The 24,424-nt window shown below is 44.3% G+C and overlaps 1 protein-coding gene across 3 annotated transcripts in view; it reads right to left on the bottom strand.

Annotated features, from left to right (window-relative positions):
• Positions 1–24,424, bottom strand: part of NOC2L (NOC2 like nucleolar associated transcriptional repressor) — a 487,814-nt gene that overhangs the window by 241,337 nt on the left and 222,053 nt on the right. For all 3 annotated transcript variants that reach the window (XM_085609671.1, XM_085609674.1, XM_085609672.1), the window contains one exon: positions 19,521–19,660. In XM_085609671.1, the coding sequence (XP_085465797.1) occupies positions 19,521–19,660 (140 nt within the window). The remainder of the gene's footprint in view (positions 1–19,520; positions 19,661–24,424) is intronic.

Raw genomic sequence — 24,424 nt, 5'->3', positions numbered from 1 at the left:
CGTTCCCAATGAGGTTCCCCAGCGCTCTACAGCCAGAGTCCATCATGGGGTTGAGCCGCCCGGGACTCAGACGTCACCTGCATCCTCAGCACAGAGAGCCCCACAACTGCGATCTGCTCCGGTAAGCCGTTTGACACCAAAAGACAACCCTGCATCTGCTGGCCCTTGGTGAAGTGGACCAAAGGTGTCCCCAAGTCCACGAGCATCGCAACTTACCTCCCAAGCTGCTGGTTTTCGTCGACTGGCCTCCTGGCCTGTAGACCTTTTCAGATTTTTGCCTTTCTTCATTGCTTTACACTGGGCACCCAACGTTCTGTTGGCACCCTGCACCTGGACGCCCCTGTTCTGCTAGTGGTGTAGTGTTGGTGCTGCTTTGAACCCTGCCCAGTCGCTGCTTCAACCCCCGGAGACTGGCTTCCCAAGCTGCTGCTACTTACCTGTAAGCAGCCTTTGTCCAATGCCCCATTCTTAACTGAGTTGTACTAGGTGCCCAACATCGTATTTGCACCCGACCGCCCCTGTGCCGCAGGTGGTGCTAAATTGAACCTTGCCCAAAACGGACCTTAACTCCCGAAAACTGGTGATTTAAGTCAATGTTACCTATCTGTATGCTGAATGTTTTCTTCCTCTCATAGGTTAACATTGCAAAGACTGAAAATTGCAGTGTCCACTTTTTATATGGAAAATAATTTCTATTGCAAAACATACTTCCCTAAGAAGTTGTTTTGTGTTTCTACAAAATAAAAATAAACAAGTATTATTTTTATAAATTGGTCTTGGATTTATTCATGGAGTGTGTGTCTCATTTATTGCCACTGTGTGTACAACAAATGCTTAACCCTGCCCTTCAATGAGCCCAACTGCTCACCCACACTACCACAAGAGAGAGCATTAGTATTATCTACCTTAGCCTCTGTAAAGCCTACGGGTATCCACTGACTCTCTGCACACTATACCTCTTTTTGGTATAGTATAGGGAGGGCCAGATTCCTTCAGTGCCTGTCAAAACTGTTTTAAGACTTAGGAATGGTGGAGGGTGGGTCCTCAATTCCAAATACTGGTTACTGTGCCAGTGAAAACAGTTTTAAGGCTTAGGGTGTTCTGAATTTAGGTGTCTCAAGCTTCAATGAGTGTTCACTTTTTCAGCCTCATATGCCACCAAATACAACGTTGAACTTGTTCCTTCCTTCTAATGGTAGCTATTGAAGATCTCAAAAGATCGGCGATATGTGGTCACATCTTTACCAGTTAGTTTCCACGCAAATTTAGCAATGGAATGGAAGACTACCTTAATCAGTTCAAGTGAATAGATTTCCTTTAAGAATGGCATTTATGCAGTCAAGTTGGGAGATTATTAAGGGAGGGGAGACAGTGTTTTTAGTTGACTTAGGGGATAAAGCTTTTTTATAATCCTAAGCAATGAATATTATGCTAGGTCATTTATACGTATATTTACTATTGATTATAGACAGCGGAAGAAATGTTCAATTTTTCTGTCCTCGTGTAGACCAGGGACAATTCTGTAATCAGAAGAAATGAAGAAAAAAATCAGTCTTCTGTGGATTCAAGATCAAGAAGTTGTTAGCCATCCAGTTTTGCAGTTTATAAAGAGTAACCACAGCAAACAGCAATTGCCATTGGTCTCGAACATTGAGAACTGATACTGCCCAATAAGCGATTTCAAGTAGACATCATAGCCTGCAGCAACAAAGACATGCTTTACTAGGCACAATGACCCACTTGGTGCGGTTTTGCCTCTGGCTTGGAACAACCGAAGTCTGGATGAACTCTGCTGCGGTGACCTCACTTGGAGGAAGCTATAACCGAACTGGCCAAGAAGGACTGAAGAAGAGATCTCATCAAGAGGACAAAGAACATGGTTCAATTGACTAAACAGGTGTGGTGTCTACCTGAAGAAGCTGAGTAGTCCAAGTGCTAGAGTACTGTGGAGCCAGCTGTCAGAATTGCCCCAAGAAGAAACAGCAGCAAAACAGGAAAATAAGCTGCTGACACACAGCTCAGAAATTATAAGCCTAGCATGTTTACTGCTGTAGGGAAACCCCAGATCAGCTCATATCCAACCTCTTAGCGGCATTGGGCTGTTTTATCCTCCACTAAAGTCTAGAGATATCCCCTGGGAGGTAGCCAGGCATCCCAGTTCAAAAACAGGCAGAAGTCTTCCTAATCTCAAGCTTTCAAAAGATTGGTTTAAAATCACAATTAGGTCTTGCTAATGGTCCAGGGTACTCAAAGTTAACCAACTAAAAATTTAATTGCGACTGACCAGCACTGAGGAAGGCAAAGCGCCTTTGAGCTTTGTTACACATATGGACCTTTCTTTGACACTCTACATCTATCGACCAATCAAGCTTTGTTAATTATTAACCAATTGAGATCCTAACTTCCCCGTTCAATCACGTAATACAGAAATTATTTACCCCCAAATTAATTTGGGCAACAACTATTTGAGAAATTAACTTTGCTCCTATTCACTCAGTTGGTGTCTAGGGTTTTGAACTGTTTTGTGAGAGTCTCGGCACTAGCTTCACAAACCAATTTTCACACCTTTGAACTAGGGCTATCAGGGAACAGAGGCACACAGAAAGCATATCTATCAAATGCATACATGCACAGTATTCTTTCAGATGCATTTGAGATCAATCTTAACTTTGGGAGCGTCAATGAATGCCAATGCAGAATCTTGCCTATCAATGAATGTAAGACACATTTAAAAATTAACATTTGCATGTATTATGGACAACAAAGATACACCTACATGAAAATTGGGTTAATGGGGCCCCTGGTGAAGACGCAGTGCAAAAGAAATAATGAAAAAATATGTAAAATGTAAAGGGAATGATATACAATTAGCAATTGTCACAAAGACTAAATGAATTCAAACCAGAGACATGCATGAATTCAGGAATGTAATGTCCAACATCCAATGACTGACCAAGTTAATATTCATTTCGACACTCACTATTGCTTTAAACGGGTCTTTTTCAGGACAAAGATGGTAGCAACCTGACCTACAAGGTGTAGGACAATATATGTGTTGATGTTTTTCTAAACATTGTTCCTACCAATAATCTCTTCAAGGCCTTGTTTTGCGGTAAGTGATAAAGCTCTTGAGGCTCTCCTAGGCGTCTGTGGACTCTTCAGAATGCACATATATTGAACATAAACTGTTGTACCTGTCTGGCACTTCAGCCCCACCTGGAGTAAATAAACTTTCGCAAATTCAATAACATACAAAGGAAGCAAAGAACAGCTTAGGGTTTCCTCAATGTTTTCATGCTCACAGGGCCCTTCCTAATAAAACTAGCGCCTTAAATGTAATCACAACTAAGGTGTTTGGGTGTGTGCCTCAATAGGCACCAGCATTTTTTGTGTATATCTTAATATGAACAGCCATATTTTATTGACCTATAAATAAAAGCATATTTATTTTAGCAATGGCCCTATCCCCACCTAGAGTAAACCGTGACTATCCCACGTCCTACCTCTGCAGACTGGAGTAGCAAATGGAGCACCCTGGTTTTCCAAATGGAAAGCAACAAATAGTATGTGTTGCCCTGGGTCACCAGTGATTGACAACAGTGTGCGCCGTAAATACTGCTCAGTGACCTCTGATCTTAAACGAGCCCGAATCCTCTCACATTCCGGCAAGAGCATTATTCACTGACATTTAAAATTGAAAAATAGCATTGATTAAGATGTAGTAAAGGACTGCAGTTTTGAGTAAAAGTGTGGGGTGTGCTTCCGTCCACAGACTGTAGTGCTGTTGTGGCTCAAAACCTCCAACCCCCTTGTCTCCGGAGTCCAGATCTTGGTCCATGCTTCTCGCTCCCTTCTGTTGCTAGGCCTCACTCGCGAAAACACACCCTTTTGAGATGCTCACTTACCCCATTTATTCACCATACTCTTCTTAACCTCTCCTCCCAGGGCACTCACAAAGTGCAATCGGGTTAAGGGTGTGAGGTGCATTCCCTGTGTGGGACGATTAGGGTCTAAGGCCAGGACCCCTGTTCCTTTCACCAGTTCTGATTTTCATACCTAACTGCCTCAAAACTCTCCTTATTCAACACTACTACTAGCTGTGAAAAGACCATTATTTTCACCTCTTTTGAGCAGCACAGACTCCTGCAGGTTTTGCGTACTGCCTCTGGGTGGACTTAACGCTTATACTCACCACTGTGCTACCCTTTGGTTGTGCTATCTTTATTGTTGGTTGGACTAAAGACACCCACTACAGCAGTGGGCGTGACAGAGTACGAGTCATGCAAACAGGCTCAGGTGATACCACTCCGCCCACCACAGTCTCTCTACTTTGAAGTGTGTGGTTGATCATTGGGTTTCACCATCTATACTGGGCTAAACCCACAAATCCAATACTGATGTGTCTCTGCTCATGCTTTGATTGTGCCATCTCAGCTTCTGGTGAAGCCCTTAAACCCATTAGCATGATGCCTCTGATTTGTCCTCTACTTGTGCTAGCACCGCTTTGAGGTTAATCCCATTCACACATTACTGTGGTGTCCCAGACTGATCTGGTGCCATAAATCCATTATAAGGATACCTTCATGTAATACTTTGTGATGAGACTTTTATGCTTATTATCCTCCGGTGTACCAATTCTGAAGTACTATGGTTACATTTGCATTGCGTCATCAGTGCTCTGGGTGGAATCCATGGAGCCATGATTGGTCTATGGATATCCAGGATGAACCTGTTCCCTAATAACATACCGTGCTGCCAGAAGATGTAAACATGGCAGGCATATGCAAATGACACTACGAGTTGCATCTTTTTCCTACACACCATAACAGAGCTACAGGCCTGGAGCACATCTGTGATACTAACGCAGAAAAACTAAATAATTCCCACATAGATCACTCCACAATGTTTAAATGGCTATGGTGCATAAGGTGATCTATTCACTTATTAGCTCTCCCCTTCAGTCCAGTTAAAAGCAGCGGTTCCTACCCGTACTTTGAGATCAGCTTTTCACCTCAATTTAACAATCATCAAGTTCCACCATAAGGAATTAGGTGGCCGCGCCTTTTCGATTACAGCCGCCTTAAACTCGCTTTTAGATTCACTCCAAGGGCGAACCAGCTCTTTTGAGATACAGCAAGAGACTGGAGACCTGGCTCTTTCTGTACATTTAAGGGAGGCTATTGGTAGATAAAGCATGAGATTGGCCTCTTTGAGGAACCAAAATCCTCCAGGTAAGTGATAGTTTGCACTCTATAAAACAAAGAACCATAAAACAAACTTTACCAACAATGCATAAGAGAGAGTAGCAACGTACCCGACCTTCTGGAAAGCACTTTAAGCCAGGCAAGGGGCATATAAAGAGATCCATAACTGGCAATGCAACTGCAGGCTACACTGGGAAAGTCGACAGGTCTGCTTTAAGATATTTGGGGTCTGCGCCTAGTCTTTGCACTGGACAGTGCCTAAAATGGGCATTGCCGATTCGGAAGTGCAATCTGTGCACTCCATAAATGCATTGTACATTCAGTACATGACTGCACTTCAGACGTTTACAGAACCGTATTTATATTACCTGCGCACTGCTGACAGGCAACAAATGTACCGTAAGTAAACTACCAACATGCACTGTATTTACGTAGAGTACCAGTATACTACAGAAATGCGCTTTACTCTGTGTACATTACCTGCACCTCAGGCCTCCAACTGACCCTTCTCGGTGCACTGAAGATAAGAACTGCACAACTTGTACACCACAAACACCACCCACAATCACTGTAATTTGGTGTAGTAGCACTCCATATATGCACTGTAGATTCTGTACTCACACGTCGTACCTCAACCTAGACATTTAGTTCTCAGAGGCGCTTCCTAGGTACTGAATTCAAACAGTACAAACTTTGTAAGAACTATATGTGCACTCCAGTCATGCTTTGGTCATTGTATATATGTCAAGAGCTTCAGGTGTATTATTGTAAGACCTAAGCTTACGAGGATTACTGACCTAGCCCCTAGAATTCAGAACAACTCCTTTGTCGTGGCATTGGATACTGTAAATAAAATTTGATACAAATAGGATTCATCAGAAGCATCAGTAACTGCTGGAGAAAGAACACAGATTACAAAAATCCGGTCATGTTAGAAGCGGCTTCCCAATCGTTGTAGCTGTTAATCATATTTAGCATCCCTTATGACTACATGACAAAAAAAACCTCTCCCCCCACCTCCCCTACTCACACCCATGACTACAAGACCAAATGCCCTCTGCGCACTGGAGCCAGTCACTGCACGAAAGACCAACCTTTTTCTGAGAAGTGCCGCCACACTCCTAATGCTCTGCAATCCTCCATCCATACACTGCCAACAGACATCGAACAGAAAACACTTTCACCACAATGTAGCCATGGACTGAACAGAAGACAAACCTCCACTAGTGTACTGTATAGAGAAACCAATTTTGTTTTTCCACTAAATGTATTGAGTCCACTGAAACCTTGAAGAACACACAAAGGTGACATTGTTGCTAAGACAGTCAAACTGCTGCCCTCTGCAAGGATAAATGTCTTCTACATGGCTTGGGAAAGTGAATCTCACTTGCCTTGTTGGATTTTTCTGGCTTTCCCTATGTTTCCACATTATAGGTGCTTCACATTTTACCCAGCTGTAGCTTTGCTGATATTTGGTACACCAAAATACCCCTTCAACCCTCGCCCCAACCGGAGTCAAACTGGCTAGTGCCATCTCGTCTAAGGCTAGGAGGAGAATGGTGGTGAAAGTGCTTGACATTTTAATGTGGCTCTGCTGATACGTGTACACTCAAAGACCCCTCCCTCCCTAGCCCCAACCAGGCAGAGTGACTATTGCCACTTTATATGAGGCTAGGAGGAGAATGGTAGTGGATGACGCAGTGCTTCTAACTCAGAGGTAAAGGCCTATATACCAGCACCACTGTGGAGATTACCCGCCATCTTGCACTTATTAAGGACCACCCAGAGCCTCATAACTGGGGATATGTGCCTATGTGCATGGGTGCAGAGTGCAGTGCTTGTGTCTAATTAGTTTACTGCAGGAGTGAATAGCTGATGTTCCCTTGGCTGCTCAAGATGGTCTACCTGCAGACAGCCCTTTATGGGCATTACAAACTGCAGGTCCCACTGCTCAGGGTCCACTCCCTAAAACCATCTTATCTGTTAGATGGGAGGTGTCCATCCAGAGCCCAAGGAGGAGAGATGGGATGGTCTAGAAATATCTATTGGAATATGTGGAAAGCGTAAAGTCGTTTTTACATTGTTGTTTGTTAAAATTAACCTCTATTCTTTGATTTACAGTAATTTTATAATCATTATATATCTAGAACGCTTTAACTGCCTTAGAGAGGGTGTGGTGTGTGTGGGGGGGGGGGGGGGGGGGGAGAATAGGGTGGAAGTAAAATAAACATGATTCAAAACCCAAGACTACGAAGGCTGCCAGACGTCATCACTTCTACACACCCACTGTGCATTGAGTTTATTACGTGGTCTTTCCTACATCATGCTAGATTCTATGTTCCCAACCCCCTAGAGTACGCCCTTTTGCTTAACTTCACTATCCCTGGACAGTAAAGTCCTGAAAGGGAGTAACTTCGTTTTCTGATATGGAGTGCAATAACATCAGTGTCTTTTCCATCATTTAGAGTGTTTCCCATGCTACAGTGAAGCAACCCTGGATCTCTTTCTGTGTTTTTCGTCATCTAGGAATTGTTGCCTTTCTGCTGTGCTATGCCCTGGCACCTCTGTGTCCATTCCAAATTGGTTGTATCTCGGAGTCCTTGCACCAGAAGCCCTTGAAATATGGACACTTTAGATGCCCATCCATTTTAAACGTAAGTTAAGATGTGATATTCAACCCTAAACATTACTTCACTTTAACTTGTACTTTTCCAGTGAATTTGAGGTGTTTAGAAATACTGCATCACATTTCTATGAAAGAATTGAATGGAAACAGTGCAGCGGATGTTTCAGTCCCAGGACCTTGCACCCAGAGTAAGACTCCATTGTACAAAGTGGCTAGTCTCTTATAGCACATTTTCTATATTGTTTTTTTGTGTTGCATATCTGGGTCATTGAAAGAAACTCAGCTGAATGGGACTCAGTTGTTAAAATACCAAGCCTTACACGATCAGAAGGCTTCAGACTTCACCCAAGTGCAATCCCATAGAATATTAGAGATATTTTTTTTTTAGTTTTATATAGCGCGAACTAGACCCGAAGATATCCGGTATCAGAGCGCTTTACATGAACATATGACCTGTAAATGCTGTACAAATCTTTTTCGTCCAATCCAAACCCAGAAGCTGCTTGATCGATAAACAAGGCTACACAGGCTGCAAAAGTAATCTTTTCTCCAATGGTAGAAAAGATGCCCATAACAGTAGGAGATGCCATGAAGAAAGAGCTTACTAGGTTAAAACTGAGGGAGTTATAGAGGACATTGAAGGTACAGACTTGTTGGCCTGATGTAGCATTATTCAAACCCTGTGGCGATGTAAGGCTTCGCATCAACCTACGCAACTGAACAAATACACGGTTGAGGCCCACTACTCAAAGGTGACAGGAAATTTTCAACACTTACCATCAGGTCAGACTAGATTAAGACACCAACTATCTTAGGACTTTTATCACTAATTGATACTTTAAGATCTACTACAGTGCATTTTAGTCTGATCTCTGCTGCCTCTCTTTCAGAGAGCTTTGGACAATGTTTAGAGGTGTTTGAAACTAGAGGTATATCATGACGATATTTTGGTGCCAGGGTCATTAAGCCATATCTAAAGCTAAAGAAAGCCCGAGGTACAGCCATTGGTGGCCAGGTACGTATGTGCAAACAGACTGACTAGAGTGTCTTCCAAGTGTCTGAATAGTGATACAATACATAACTCCAAGAATAACCAATGGTTTTGAGAAGACTGCCTACTGGCAGAGGGAGGATGCAGCAACGGGCATCTTTGGGGCAATACATGTGAAGCGTAATCAAAGTTCTATAATGTAGATATGTATAACAAGAAACACGAAAAACAAAGATGTTATCAACTTTCAACAGTGTCTGTAGCAGAGACGCGATGTCCAAGACATTATTGACCGATAACGGGGCTACTGTTCTTTAAGAAAATGTAATTCTTTTTAAACTTGAGAAGAATAAAAAGTGTTCTTTAGATAATCGCTAAGCAAACTGAATGATTGAGACACTGAACAGAGTTTTAAAGGAAACCATGCAACTTGTTAACTCTAATGGAAATGATTGGAGGGAAGAAGTGAATCTCAGAATGGAAATGTACAGGTTGATGCCTTCCTTATACTACCACTTGGAAAATTCAGTTTATTGCGCTTCAGTGAAGGAAGCCTAATAGAGTTAAACCCCAGCCTGGGTAAATAAGAGAACTAATGTGTGTGGTTGAGAAGGTGTTCTTGTTGAAAAGAAGAGACCAATTGTTGACTTGACAAGGAAAATTCAGCCAAAAATATACATCTAGAAGTTTGTGATGTTGTAAAAATGAAGAACCCAATACACAAGGGTGACTGGTCGAAATACGTGAGATCAAAGAAGGTGGTTAAATAGTTTACCAACGTTGTGAAGACGGAGGATTCTGGCACATGGAATAAGAACAGTTGTGATAAAAAAAATGAATAAGATGTCCAGAGGGATTTGGAAATGAAATGTAAAGGACAAGTTCAACAGAGGGCCAAAGTTCAAGAAGGAGTAATAGGGTGGTAAAGAAAACAGATTACCTGTCAGAATACATGTTAAGTTTTACTACATTATTGTTACATTTTTGGAAGTAACGTCTACTCTTTTCTTAACTGTAATTGTATAATTACTAGAAATGTGTTGACCTATATCGTCATGTGTGTAATCTCTTACAGTAAGAAGTAAACGCCGTGATTATGTTCTAGAACATACATGGGTATCCGCAAACATTTTCCCAGGGGCCAAAAAGTTTGGTCTGTGATGAGACCAAGGTCCAATATGATGACAGCAAGGTGGCAGTGGGAGGCTTGGGCCATCGGGGGCAGGGGTTGGCGGTAAGGTGGGTGTAGGAAGGTGAAGAATATATATCTAGTGGATGAATCAAACAATGTGAAACCTGAAAACCTGGGATTTATCTTGGCTTCCCCACTTGACCAAATTGTGTGTCCTTGGCTTTTTTTTTTTTTTTTAATGACACTTTGCCTCATTTTTATTCATTATCACATATAAGAGTATCTCGAAATACATAAATTTGGGATGTGTGCTATACAAAACTTTCTCCTGTGTTTGATTTAATAAACTATAATGCTGTTCATGTATAATAGGAACCCAGGTCACCCAAAAACTGCACATAACAACCAGCTTGCACTCTTAATTCACTATTGGCATTGTCAGGACGGGGGAAAAATGAATGTCCCTCAATTCAGATTTGAAAACTATCACTTTAAAAAAAAAAAATACTTCTCAATGCACTGATAATCTGTTGTACAAAAATGAAACGGTTCTGCAAGATAATGAAATATACTTTTTGAATTTTGAATAGATTGTATTATATTTTAACACTTTCGCTGCAAAATGTCTTTAAAAATGAAGTTGATCCTAAAGTTAAGGGGTGCAGGACACCTTTATTACTTCCTTTCTTTAACTTTAATTGACCATTAAACAAACGCTTTCCGGTTTAACATTTTTATTAATAGTGTTGAGTCAAGTAAACAGTAGCCCAGTGATGCTGTAGACCAGGGGACCACATGTGAAGGTTAGGAGCCGTACGTGGAGTTTCACTGTTCTGGAATCTCTTTAGAGGGAATATTGAAAGGAGAAAAGGAGCAAAGTACGAAATAGACTCAGTGGTCTGGATCAGTCTGTGCTGAGGGACGCGGGGAGGGAGGGAGGGGGGGTGGAGGATTTACACTATAGCAACGTGATTCAATAGACAAGACTACACTGACTGCCAGACGTCATCCACGTTGCCTATGTACTCAAGAGGTCTTTTCCACGTCATGCTGGATTCTACGTTCCTAAGCCCATACCACCTCCTACACCCCTGACTGCTCGACCTCACTACCTCTGGAGAGTCAAGTTCTGAACCGGAATAACTTGGTTTTCTGATAGGGCGTGCAATAAGACCAGTGGCTCTGTGAAACCAGCAATGAACAGGAGCCAAAAAACACGTTTCAATATTTCTAATAATTGTGTTTTTGAAGGTGGGTATCACTGTAGGGCTGACTTCAAAACAAACGGGACTTATAACGTCTATCGTCCATAAAGAAAATCAATTATATGAAATATTGGTCGAGTGGCCACGCTCGCACTCACTGGAGACATGAGCCGCTTGCTTCATTTCCTCCAGCCCCTAAAGCTCTGTGTGCGGGACCTTACAGTAACATTTAGGCAACAGATGTTCCCTGCATGGATGGAAGAGAGGAGAAGTGGAAAGAATTTTTGCAAAATTAGGTGAAGGGACCATGTGGCAACAGTGCCCTCTGCTGGTCGCTAAAATAGAGCAGCAGACTAATGTGCTCGCTGCGAAGTTGTTTGTGTGTTCCTAGTGCACTTGTGTGAGTACTTGTCTCGAACGAAGATGGCTATAGAGCAATGAAGTGCTGAACGTAGCTCGCGAGCCCTGGAATTCGAGTCAAGATCGTTTACAATGAGACGAGAGATGCGGGCCGCGGCTGTTCACATCTTCTAGGGAGATGCTGTGCTCGGGAGCGATGTGACGCAAGTTCCACCGGGGGTGTTCGCACACTGGAGGTCAATCTACACCTTTGGACTTTCCAAGTGGGATGAGAGGCCTATGGAAGTGACAAAGAGCATCATCACAGCCAAATGACAATTACGATAGCATTGTACAGAACAAGAGTGACCTAAACCATTCTAATTATAATAAAATATGGGACATCCGACAAGCTACAGCAAATCATTGGTGTGGTTTTATATTACGATCTTTTCTCAGATACTATTACTGGCGTGAGTGAAGCGCATTCGATAAACAAAGCTCTCATTACGAGTGGGCCAGTATACCACGATCCTTGCATTGTAACTATAAGTGTTACGGTGTTTCTCACACCCCGATAACTATCGCAAAATCTAATTTTAATTTCAGCAGGTCAAACCAGCTGGAACTTATAGAGGGAACAAGGCCAGGAAAAACACTGATTTTGGAGCAGGGAGTACAAAACGTTGCCTCCGCTGGCTTCTGTCAGTACAACACGCTTGCCTGGTCTGAAGGAGGGCAGATGTCGGACATGTTGGCTGCTCTCCCTGCAGCCGGCAGTGTGGCTCCCTCTTAGTCTTCTATGGTCACAGAAGTTGGCTTATCCAGTCCCTAGAATGGGTCCCATTCCTTCAAAGCACGCAGCTGGTAGGGGCTCCCACAGATTAGAAGCCCCTCTGCTCCGGGGCACACAGACACCATGAAGCGCGAGTTCCTGGCTCGAAGATACTACGCTCATGCTCCTTTGGGGAGCACCCGTGAGATGCTGGGGTCAAACGCAATGGGAGTGGTCTTTAAATGTCGAGTAATGAGGCAGCCTGGTTGCAGGGCATCTGCCCACGACTTTACAGCTGGTATACCAGTGCCAAGGATGCAGTGAATTCCCCCTGATATACCCAACAAGAACATCCAAAGTGTCCAGGATTATTTATTTAATAAAACATGGTCCTACCTTTTGTCTTCGTGGTCCTTTCTGACAACCGACATGTCAAATATAATTCAGCAACATTTATCCACTTAAGAGCTGGGGTTTCAGCTGCTGCTGGAAATCCACATGGTCAATCTGCTGAAGCTCCTGCAAGGGAAGAGATCTCCAAAACCTGCCCAACTTCACTCTAGAGATCACCAAGCAGCAAGATGGCTCAGTGAGTTAAGCCGGTAACTGATGGGTGACAGGTCACAAGATGACGCTCAGGCAAGGCCAAGCCAGTAAATGGACTACCATTAAAAGGGAAAAACTAACGCCCATTATTTTCAACGCTCAGAGACAGCATAAGTGCAACATAACCTACTACTTAAAAACAACCTTTTGTGTTGATTATAAAATACATCCTCCAATATGCACATTTGTCATTCAGGCACTTCTTTCCTCATAATAATAATAATAATAATAATAATAATAATAATAATAATAATAATAATAATAATAATAATAATAATAATAAAGGCATTTGTAGAGTGTGCCGCTACCCCAAATGGGGTGTCCTTGCGCTATTAAAGACAGTAGGCAGGATAAGGGGCCGCGCAGAACTAGTCAAGCCGACTAAAAAGCCAGGTTTTCCGAACTCCTGATCGGACTGCATCATGCAAAGGTGCAAGGGGAGGTTGTTCCAGCATTTGGTGGTACCCACCTCGAATGTCCTACCTCCCATTCTAGCTTTCGCAAAATGGGGTATGAAAAGAAAACATTTGTTGTTAGACCTTAAAGATCTGGTTTGTTGATAAGGTCGGAATCTCCTCCTCAAATAGATCGGCACCCTTCCTTTACCTGCTCGAAAGGCAAAGGTCAGGGCATTGAATTCAATCCGTTTGGCTATTTGCAGACAATGTAGTTGCCTATGGTAAGGGGAAATGTGGTGTTGAAGCGGGATGCCACAGACCAGATGGGCAGCGGCATTTTGAACAATCTGGAGTCTGTGGATCAAGCCAAGCGGAAGGCCCATATACAGGCCATTCGCGTAATCAAGGTGAGAGACGATCACAGCATGGACCACGGTTTTGCGGGTTGCAACAGGCAGGAAATTAATACATTTCCTAATAGTTTTAATTTTGCCAAAGCAAACCGCCAAGACAGTTTGAACATGAGTCGAGAGGGACAAATCTGTGTCCCATCTCACACCTACATTTTTGACCGAGTCCTTTGGAGTGGGAGCATTGCCCAGTTCCGAAGGCCACCATGCATGAGGCGGGGGAGGAGAGGGTTGATTAAAAAACAAGACCTCGGTCTTGTCCGCGTTAAGTTTTTAAAAATTGCGGGTCATCCAGTCGGCAATGTTTTTGAGGCATTCTTTTAGAGGGTCAAAGGTGGAGACTGATACATCTCAAAAGGTCAACAGTAACTGAGTGTCATCCGCGTATGATATTACTTTAATCCCCGTTTTGGAGATAAGTTCCGCCAAGGATGTTAAATAGACATTAAAGAGAAGCGGGTCTCAGGGCTGAGCCCTGAGGAACTCCCCATTTATGAGGTTTGGCGGGTGAGGTAAAGGGGTGAGTCAGGACCTGTTGATTACGGTCGCATAAGAAGGACGATAACCAATTCATAACTGTTCCCTGGATGCCTATGTCCTTTAGTCGATCTAATAGGATTGGGTGAGACACCGTGTCGAATGCTGCAGATAATCTAACAGCACCAACATGGCCTTTGAGCCTCCATCCACTGCCCAACGTATGGAGTGAGCCATTTCAATCAAAACAAATTCTGTACTAAATCCTGTGCGGAAGCCCGACTGAGATTCATGAAGGAGGCTGTTGGACTCGATAAACCCTGCCATTTGCTGGTGCACTAGTTTCTCCAGAACCTTCGCCAGGGCGGGGAGCAAAGAGATAGGCCTATAGTTGCTAGTAATTTCAGGGTCAGCGTTGGCTTTTTTCAGCATAGGAAGAAGGAAGGCGAGCTTCCAGGCTGGAGGATAGCTACCCTGTCTGAGCGAGGAATTCCAAATGGCATTTAAGTGGGGATTAAGACACTCTGCCAGGGCACTGTATTGTTTTGTCGGCCAAGGGTCGCCAGGGGACCCTGATTTACACTTCTAAAGCTCGGTCAGTGAGGCTTCCATAGAGATCTCCACAAATTCAGAGAAGACTGGTCTATCAGTCTGCTCTAATTTGTGAGCATTAGTCAGCTGAGGGGCGTCAGATACAACAGGGAAGGACGAGTAAATGAGCGCAATTTTCGCCTCAAAGAAATCGGAGATTTTTTTACATAGTATCTGTGAGGGAGGGCGAACATGGGTGAGTGGGTTCGTGAAAGACTTAAAAATTTAAAAAATTTCCCTAGATGAATTCTTAGAATTAGTAATCCGTTCGGCCAGAAAGTCTCTTTTTTTTTTCCAATAAGGAATTTGCGATATTCTTTAAGTGCTTCCCGATAACAAGTTTTACTTTCCTCGGAGTAGGTTAGTCTCCAACTACATTCTAATTTTTTTACATTCAGATTGTTTTGCTCTGATCTCCTCCGAATACCAAGGTGCAGAGGGGGACGTTCTTGAAGAGTTTACTGGTTACAAGGGGTCCATGGAGTCAAGGGCCTCACTAACCCCTTTATTTAAATTTGCAATGTTGGCTTCTAGTTCGTTTGAGAAAGAGGGTTTGGAGTCCTTCAAGAGTTGGGAAAGAGACTCAGGGGTAAACCTACTCCAATTCCTTCTAAGATCTTTGGGGATGGAGGTGGCTCTCCCATCGCTTATCAGATCCTACTAACAGGGCAGTATGGGACTATTGCTGTGGCAATCTGGGATGGCACCTAAATATCTTTAGCGGTTTTATTATAGAATCAGCCGGGCAAAGAACCAGTACAAGCGACCAGGGCAGATATGTTGCCACATGTCAATTCTGGTATTGTCAGGCCTTTTCTTGGGATCATGGAGCAGTAGTTACTGAGTGGTAGTTACTGTTTACTGATGGAGTCCCAGGATCACAAATACTACCCTTCTTCAATTGGATACCAAGTAACTGCCTCTGGGCACTTGACTCTGCAGCAGAAGCAAAGCAGAGTAGTAAAGGATTCATCTAGGAGACCGTACGGATAGATACTCAGAGCGTGATACAATAACTAGAACACAAACTCAATATCCAGTAAGTAGTTTATCGTCCAAGTGTATGACATGTACAGTTAAGTAAAAAGTGCAGTTAAAATATGATGCACGTCAAAATCGGAAGACGATGAGGAACTTTCACCCTCTCGATATAAGATACAACCTTTTAACTGCATTTCTACATTGCCTGGGACACTGGCCCCGAGGCCACCGTTAGATAATGGACTGCATATGGGCGGACTTGGAGGGCTTTGGAATCAGTTGGGTTTACTACAATATTAACAAACCAGGGCCGGTCAATGGTGGTGTCAGATGAAATATATACTATGTTGAATTAATTCTTGCTACATATATTGTCCTCCATGTAGATGGCTACTTGATGTTGATGAAGGGCTATCTACGGGGTTGGATGGAGAAGTTGCTGCTGAGTATAATCTCCCCAAAAACCAACCATTCAACTAGGAAAAGGGTCCAACCCAAGATATTGAAGAGACTGCAGAATGCTGCCAGGTAAAGTCTGAGTCCAGTTAATTCAACACCACGGGCAGTTGTGGGGGTTTTTTTTAGGGTCCGAGGGAGTTAGTGGTTACTAGGCACAGTCCTACATGGGAACTGTATTTACTACTGGTCTGCATTGGGCCAGAAAAACTACTTCTCTCCAACTGGGTAACCGAGAGGCTTCTTTGCCACTTCACTCTCCCAGGGAGGGACGGTGAGCAGTCAGGGTTTTCTCAAGGATTTGGCAGAGGTTAGAGAATCAGACACAATACGAAAGTTAATAACAGTCAGTAGCTTGTATGCAGAGTTAGTGCTAAATCTTTTTTTTAAAATGCTTATTAACGGGCAGGTAAGCGGATTGGCTAATATTAGGATAAACAAAACTAAACGGCACTTGCACTTTGCATGAATGACATTTAGCCTCCAATGTTCTTTTTGTTGCTCTAACCCACAGTATTTTCTAGAAGCTTGGCCCTATGGACTATGTTATCCTATGGGGCTGCCCTTGGTTCTTCAACACCAGGATCTTTGGGTGTTGTGAGTCACATTTTTAGAAAAGGCTTTTATAAGGGACTCCTGTTTGTGCAAGGGATACAGGTGAGAGGACTACATTGTGGTGCTGGTTAAACAATGGGTACTTCATCGGACAACTCAATGATGTGCCCCACTAAATCCGTCTCTGTCCAAAACCCCACCACCTAAGCAAGCCCCCAACCCCCATCAAACCTTAATAAAATCTATATTGCAGCTAACCTGAAGATTGTGCCTCTCTGTCAATGGTGACAAGTGATTCACGGCACCACGGTCTAGGTATGATACAGTCCAAACTTACTAGAGTTGCATACCTTATTGTGATTTCATGGGCCATGTCCAGGTGGCAGGGACCCTCTATGGAGTCAGTCCCAAAGGTATTTAAAAGTTAGTGGGCCGTATCTCAGAATCTACACTCATGGCTAGGATTTTCCAAGCATGGGCAACTACAGCTGTCACCATTCTCACAAGTTCCCAATGGGAACAGAAATTCAGGGCTAGGCCCTTTAAGGCTACAAATATCATCCAAAGTGTTTCAGAACCTGAAAAGTTCCAGCAGAGCAACCAGGTCGCACGTCAGTGTTCGAAGGAGTACTGCCGCCGCATCCATCAGAGAAGCTTAACAGAGGCTGCCTCCAGGTATGCATTGGTTAGGGATAGTGCAGGCTCACCTCTCAGTGACGACATGCAATGATGCATCTCCATGTCAAAAATGATGCTTCTTCATCGGTCTTCCTTTTCCTGGTCAGAAGGCTGCAGGTGTTTTGTGGTTCTTGGGTAACCGTAATCCGCTAAATTCTCCTGCATGTAGTTCTTCCAACGAGCTGGGCCATTACAAAGGCCTTCCTGGGATCAGGTGGACTCCTAGCCCTCGCAGTCCAGCTCATTATGCAAGTAAGCTCTCCTCTCCATTGGGCACAAGAGTGAGAGGTCATGCAGGTTTTCAAGAGTTATGCACTGTGTGAGGAGAAAGTAGCAACCAAGCAAAGGGCCCATTCCTGGATAAGGGTCTTCTTAAACTGGTGTGCACGCTTATATGTTTTCCAGATGATCTACTACTGATGAAGGCGTGGTGAAGGTATGCAGCCCAGCTGGCTCTTAGAAGTACGTCAAGATCCATAGGCACACTTTCCAAATCAAAGAGCTACGGATATACTCTTTCCTGCATCAAATGTGGCGAGTGTGCACCCCACCCAACTTACAGTGAACTCAAGGTGACAGTAAGCCCTCTCCCAGGCCACTTAGAACTAAAAAAACACAAACCTTTGCACCCTCAACACAAAGTCATCCCTCCTTTCCTCCCTCCTTCATGGTTCAAGAGAATACATCATTTCTTTATTATTGTCGATCCGTATCTCTAAAGGTCAGTACTTGCTGTAAGTGGTAACATTTTGGTATGCAATCAATAGACAATTATGACCACAACCAACAGATTGAGATATGGGACCCAAAAAATTGGTCACTTGATAGATTCATAGTGGATTTTGATCTACTGCATTTGATCTGTTCAATGACTAAAAACAAGATGGGATCCTAACTGTTTTGACAATATTGGGCTGTGCAATTTCTGATCACTTGAAAACAGGTGTCAAGTCACTGCTGACTTGGGCATGAACACTTTGAAGGAACCATGAGCTGCACCCTTGATGTCACTAGGTGGGCCCCTTGTTGCCTGGGTAGTGGTTGTTTTGGTTCAGGGACTTGGTACAATTTGTGTAGCTGTAAATTAAGTGGCTCAGGTCCAAGCACATTAAGGTGGCACATATTACAAGTCAAGCCAGAGCCAATCACACACAGGATCTTATGTTTTATACCAGGTTTACTCTACTGTATAATTGTATCAGGTTCTAATGACTAGCGCATCAAACAATTGTTGTAAAGATTGCAGTAAAATGGGTACAGGGTTCCAAAGTTTCAATTCACACACAGTATACAGCCTCTTAGGTTATCGCTGCCGTAGGGCTAATGTTAATGAAAGCCTAGTGTGGCAGTGATAACATAGTTTGGGATTGGATCATACCCAAAGAGGTGCTGGGACGTTTTGGCTTTCTTTGTATACTATTTCTTTTAAGTGTTCTTTTTTACATTCATGTAAGTAAATTTCTGATTTTAACTTTGAGGGTATGGCACTAGCTGGTTAGTGAGCAACAGTTACCTACTAGACTATGCTGTTGTATCCAAGTTTTTAATCCCAGGCACATCGCAGAATGGGCCTCCAGGGCTCTACTTTGCTACTCCAGAAGAATCGAGTGTCTGTGGGGTTAACTTGCTTATAAAATTGGAGCACAATAGTATTGGTGGCCAGTGTCCCCGCTGTGCCCATGGCCCAAACCCCAAGCATAAGCCTCACAATGAACCCTGCTGAAACAGCAATCTGATTGGCTACCTTTCAACCAATCCTAAAAGTTTACTTTAATAGGACCATTCGGATTGGCTGTTAACAAGAATAGCTGTGGGTACCCTGCCCCTCCATGGAAAAATGTATGCAGTGCCGGGGGAAGGATGGGAGCAGCCAAGGCATAAATGGTTTTCTGTGTTCAACACAAAATCAGTCTCTCCCTCTAGTGCACTTGCAAAGAGGATTTTGGCAGTTTTCAAACTGAATTCCACCCTGAAAGTGGACTTTTAAAAAAAAGGGGTAGATTTTGCCAATTGTAAATGTTGGCTAAATGTTTTCACCCAAGCCTGCATAGGAACTGTCCTCCCACACATATGCACAAGGCCCAAGTGTCACTTACTTAATGCATCCCACGATGACCTGTACCAAGGGGTAGATGAGAGGCTGCAGCACCTCGCTGGGGTAGATGCTACTCAGGACGCGGCACCACAGATACAGGCAGTGAATATACTGCCAGTTGTACACGGACTGGTAGGACCCCTGCAGGAGGCGAGAGGACAGAACAAGCATTAGTAATACTTTGCATGCGGATATTCACAGCATGGCAGCAGCACCAACCAGGCGTAGGACAAGGAAAACTTGGTATCTACTGTGTCAACAATTGCAAAGAAACTGTAGTAGCTCCAAATTACAGTTTAAAGCGTTTTACGCAATCAAAGGCTTTACTGTCGCATTCAAGTATTAAATGCACATTTTCAAGATGAAAAAAAACACAACATGAAACCTTATGCCAAGCTTTTACACTAGCAACAATGCAGCTCATCCCATACGATAAACAACGTTTACCCCGAAACTTTTTCAACAAAGGGAATCACAACGCGGTCATTACAACGACCCCGTTGTGATTCCGCATACCATTACTCCGCAAGTCGGAACTACTTGCGGATGGGGGGGGGTGGGGGCGGGGGGGGGTTGTCGGATTTAAAATCCAACACCTTCCCTGGTGTCCGCACAGACTGGAGTTGGAATAGTAAATTATACTATTCCAACATCCAGCGCCCCCCCTCCGCAAGTCGTTGTTCTGACTTGCGCGGAGTAATGGTATGCGGAATCACAACGCAGTCGTTGTAACAACCGCGTTGTGATTCCAAGCGGGGAAAAGGGCTGCGGAATAACATCATAGATTCATCTCATACGTATCACCCTCCCTACACTAACTATTCTTCAGTCTGAAGGAGAAAGGGTACAGGGGCTGAAGCCACAAAGTACAGATAAAAGTCCTTGTCTGGGTAGATATGGAAAAAAGTTGTTACTAATAAATAATCAATGTAGACAATTGAAAAACTCCCTTGCCAACAAATCGCAGGAAAGTGTATCGAGAGACTTTGACAGGAAGCTGGTGCATGACGTGTACAGAGGGGGATGCCGAAAGGGGCCATAGTACTAGGGTCAAGCACAGTTTGTGTAATGCGGGCATAAAAAAAAAAAAAAAGAAAAAAAAAAGAGTCCTGTCTTAATTATCAACCCCAGACATTAATTATCGAGACAAACTGCCAAGCTCTGCTCTGTCTGGAGCTCTTGTGAGAACCTGAAATCCTGTTGGTGGAGGGGGATTCCTGCCGCCAAGCACAGAAGGCAAGAGCGCGAAACACAGAGGTGAACTCGCGAAGCATTCTACATGTGCACATGCCGCTCGCATAGACATGGCTGCTACACAGACAGCTTTATCTGGGCCTAATTACAAAGATGCTGTAAACATGTTTTTTTCTGCCTCAAAGCATTAGGATAATCTCGATTGAGGAGCTGCAAGCCCAATCGGCTAAAAACACTAAGAAGGCAAACCGAGAGGAAGAAGAAAAGTGAAATGTTGAGGAGACTGTGAAAGAGTACTGTATTCTGAGGTAAAAGAAAGCTGCACTAGAGGTGATGCAGGGTGAGGCCGCAGCTCCGGATAAAGCCTGCTCGCACGGTCACGTGGTGCGCTGCACACATTAAAGGCATATACACAGCCCCTCAGATGGCGGGAAGTCTGCGCGTTCGCATGGCTTCCGGTTTGTTAAAAGCCCCGTCTCGCCATGGCTGGGGATTGAGTAAAACCCATCAGCGCGGGCCGAGACGGGCTTCTGTCCACGCTTAAGCCTCGCGGGCCGACGGGATCGTCCCTCCGCCGAGCTGTCCGAGGACATCAATCCCCTTCAGAAATAACTGGCTTTAGGGCCTGTCTGGGCTGGTAATGAACGCACCGCACACAATCCAATTATTCTCACCTGCGCGGACAGACGGCAGGAGTCTGACGACGGATAATCCCGGTCTGGGAGCCCACCTCTGCATCAGAATGAAGTGATGGGGCCGTGATGGCACCCCCTGGCGTACCCCGCCCGGGCCCCTAGGCCATGCAGTGGCACACGAAAACTAAACCAGCACTGCAGCCCATTACCAGGACTGGCCACCGACTTGGATGGGGCCGCTGGTCTGCTTCCTTACTCTAAATTAGGTTGGCTACGAGATTAAAGTATTACAGTGCAACAGGTTTGATGTAATTACCACCAGTTAAAGGAGCTCCGAATGTCTGTGGTAATTACAGCCGCTTCCGAAGTCTATCGCATCATCCAGGATTCCTCTGCACCTCCCAGAGGGGTCAGCCACCGAACACTTTCCGACACCCAGCAAGGACATGACCTGCAAAGAAGGAGCGCAGATCCAATGTGTCCCTGGCAGGTCACCAGAGGGCGGGTGCAGGGGCTCAGGAGTATGGCATGGAAAGGTGTTACAGGAAGGTAAGTGAGGCAGCATGTGAAACAGACCAGCAGCATAAGAAAGGAGGGCTACTCACTAGGACAGGCAGAGGGCGCACTCAGGGGGGCAGAGGTGATCACTGAATCTGCAGTTATTGAATCTGATCCACAGTGCATCCAACATCATTAGAGCAGGGAGCAGTAATCAGCGGCAAGCGCCTGGCCATGGCTAAGGGGCTTTTAGGCTCTGTAGGCGTGGTGAAAAACGACCAGACACACCCAAAGAAGACTGTTTCACAGGGCAACATCTCAGAAGGGGTGTCTACAGGAAGGGATAAGCTTCCTGATCTAGCCACACTGTACGTCCAATACAGGACACAGCAGCACGGCCACCTTTCAGCATCCTCGACACTGCTGCCGAGGAGCTCTGTCTCAGGGGTGGCACCTTCACCCAGACCTGGCATTTTTAGCCAAAAATCACTTTATCTGCTGGCTGGCATTTTTAAAGTCCAACTGATTCTTGGGCTGGATGTCGCTCATGACATCAAGTTTGTACGCTCTGATCTAGTACCTTCACTGCCAGCTGATCCCCATGGGTCCTGTGATATCTCCCTCCTGTAGAGTGCTAAACTGAGGGTGGGGAGACCTCTTGGCGATTATTTATCCCCGTGAATAAAGTGGCCCTTCTGTTGTACAAGGTTCCCCACTCATAGTCAAACCTTTGGATACATAATCGCAGCCTGGCACCAATATCTGCATGTGTCTGGGAATACGAATGTTCTCATCAGCACAGAACATCTTTAGGAAGGACAGCGCTCTGCTTGTAGCGGTCCTCCTCACGGATTGGGAAGAAGTTAAGGTTACTTACCTGTAACTGTAGTTCTTCAGTATTGGAATCTTTCACAAATTCACATGTTTGAATAATTCCCAATCGTCGGGATGGGAGTCCCCCAGTACCTTAAAAATGCAATGTAATGATGGGTATAGACTAGAAAAGGCCTAAGCCCTTTAGTTTAATAACCTATCAGTCATTTAAAACAAGCATTGGCATAGCCAATAGGTCGCGACTTTGGGACCTTATAAGTATTTAGCAATGCAGCAGTTGCATAACTAAATACTTATAAGGTCCCAAAAGCGAGACCTATTGGCTATGCCAAGCGGCCGTGCAGACGCGAAAGTGATCGCAATCAAACATCAAAGCGGTCGTGCGGCCGCAAAAGTGAAAGTAATCGCGGCCAAGCACGTGCGCCCGCGCACATGCACTGTAGCTCTAGGCTGGCCTGGTAGCACTTTTTGGAGCCCTCTCAAAAAGTCTCGCCAGACCAGCGCATGCGCTGGGTCAGGCGAGACCTAAAAAGGGACCAAACAGGTTGTACCACCCTCTGGAACATTCCTGTGAGAAGCTCCAGTCCCTCAGATTTTACAGCAGAAGTGTATAATATAAAAAATCCACTGAGAGAGAAAGGTGAGCTTCCCATGGGAGGAGGGTGGGTCACATGTTAATCTATGAAAGATTCCAATACTGGAGAACTACAGTTACAGGTAAGTAACTTAATTTCTTACTCCAGTATTGGAACGTTCATAGATTCACATGCTTCAATCAGGTTAAACCGCAGTTGAATAGCACATTTTCCCCCACAATCCAATCCATATCAGATTTATGAAAAAATATACATATTTATGAATGGGAAGATGCGTATAAATAAAATATTACTATATAAAAATACAATGAAAAATGTGTATTATCAATAAGCGGATAGTGGGAAGGAAAGTATGGCTCACCTTTATTGGAAAAGATGTAGAAGCACCGCTTGGCCCACAGCCCCATCACTGTTAACCGCCGATTTCAAGCAGTAGTGCCGAGCAAAGATGGGTCTGTTCTTCTAGGTTGCAGCCTGGTAGATTCGGGGAGGGGCACACCAGCAAATAACGCCATAGAGGTAGACATAGTCCTTGTAGAATGGGCACAAATCGTTGAGTGCAACAGCCTGCCAGCCTTCGGGGGACAGAACTGAATGACATTGAATATCCATCTAGAGATGCTTTGTTTTGAGAGAGGAAGGCCTTTTCTTGGAGTGCTGTGCGCTACAAATAGTTGAGGATTTGCTGAAGGTTTTAGTCTTGTCCAAATAGAATTTTAAGCACCGTTTGAGGTCTAAAAAGTGCAGTACTCTTTCAGCTGAAGTTGTAGGGTTCGGAAAGAAAGACTTGAGAACCACCAGTTCATTAAGGGACCTTAGGAATGAATTTAGGGTTTGTGCGGAGAATAACCCTATCGCCAGTGAATTGGAGGAAAGTGTGCTGGATGGTGAAAGCCCGAATCTCAGACTCTTCTGCTCGAGGTTAAGGCCAGGAGGAGAGCCACCTTCCAGGAGAGAAATTTAATATCCGCTTTGTGGACAGATTCAAAGGCATCCTTCATAAGCTGAGATAGTACTGTGTTCAGCTGCCAAACTGGAGGAGGAGACCTTTCTGGAAGAAATGTTCGGAATAAGCCTTTGAGAAATTGTTTAATGATCCTGGAAGACCATAGCAATTGACAAGTGGGAGATCGCATGAAACAGGAATT

Source organism: Triturus cristatus, chromosome 1_2, assembly GCF_964204655.1.
Source record: "Triturus cristatus chromosome 1_2, aTriCri1.1, whole genome shotgun sequence".
In the NCBI taxonomy this organism is placed as follows: domain Eukaryota; kingdom Metazoa; phylum Chordata; class Amphibia; order Caudata; family Salamandridae; genus Triturus; species Triturus cristatus.
This window is presented reverse-complemented; position numbering and strand designations above follow the sequence as displayed.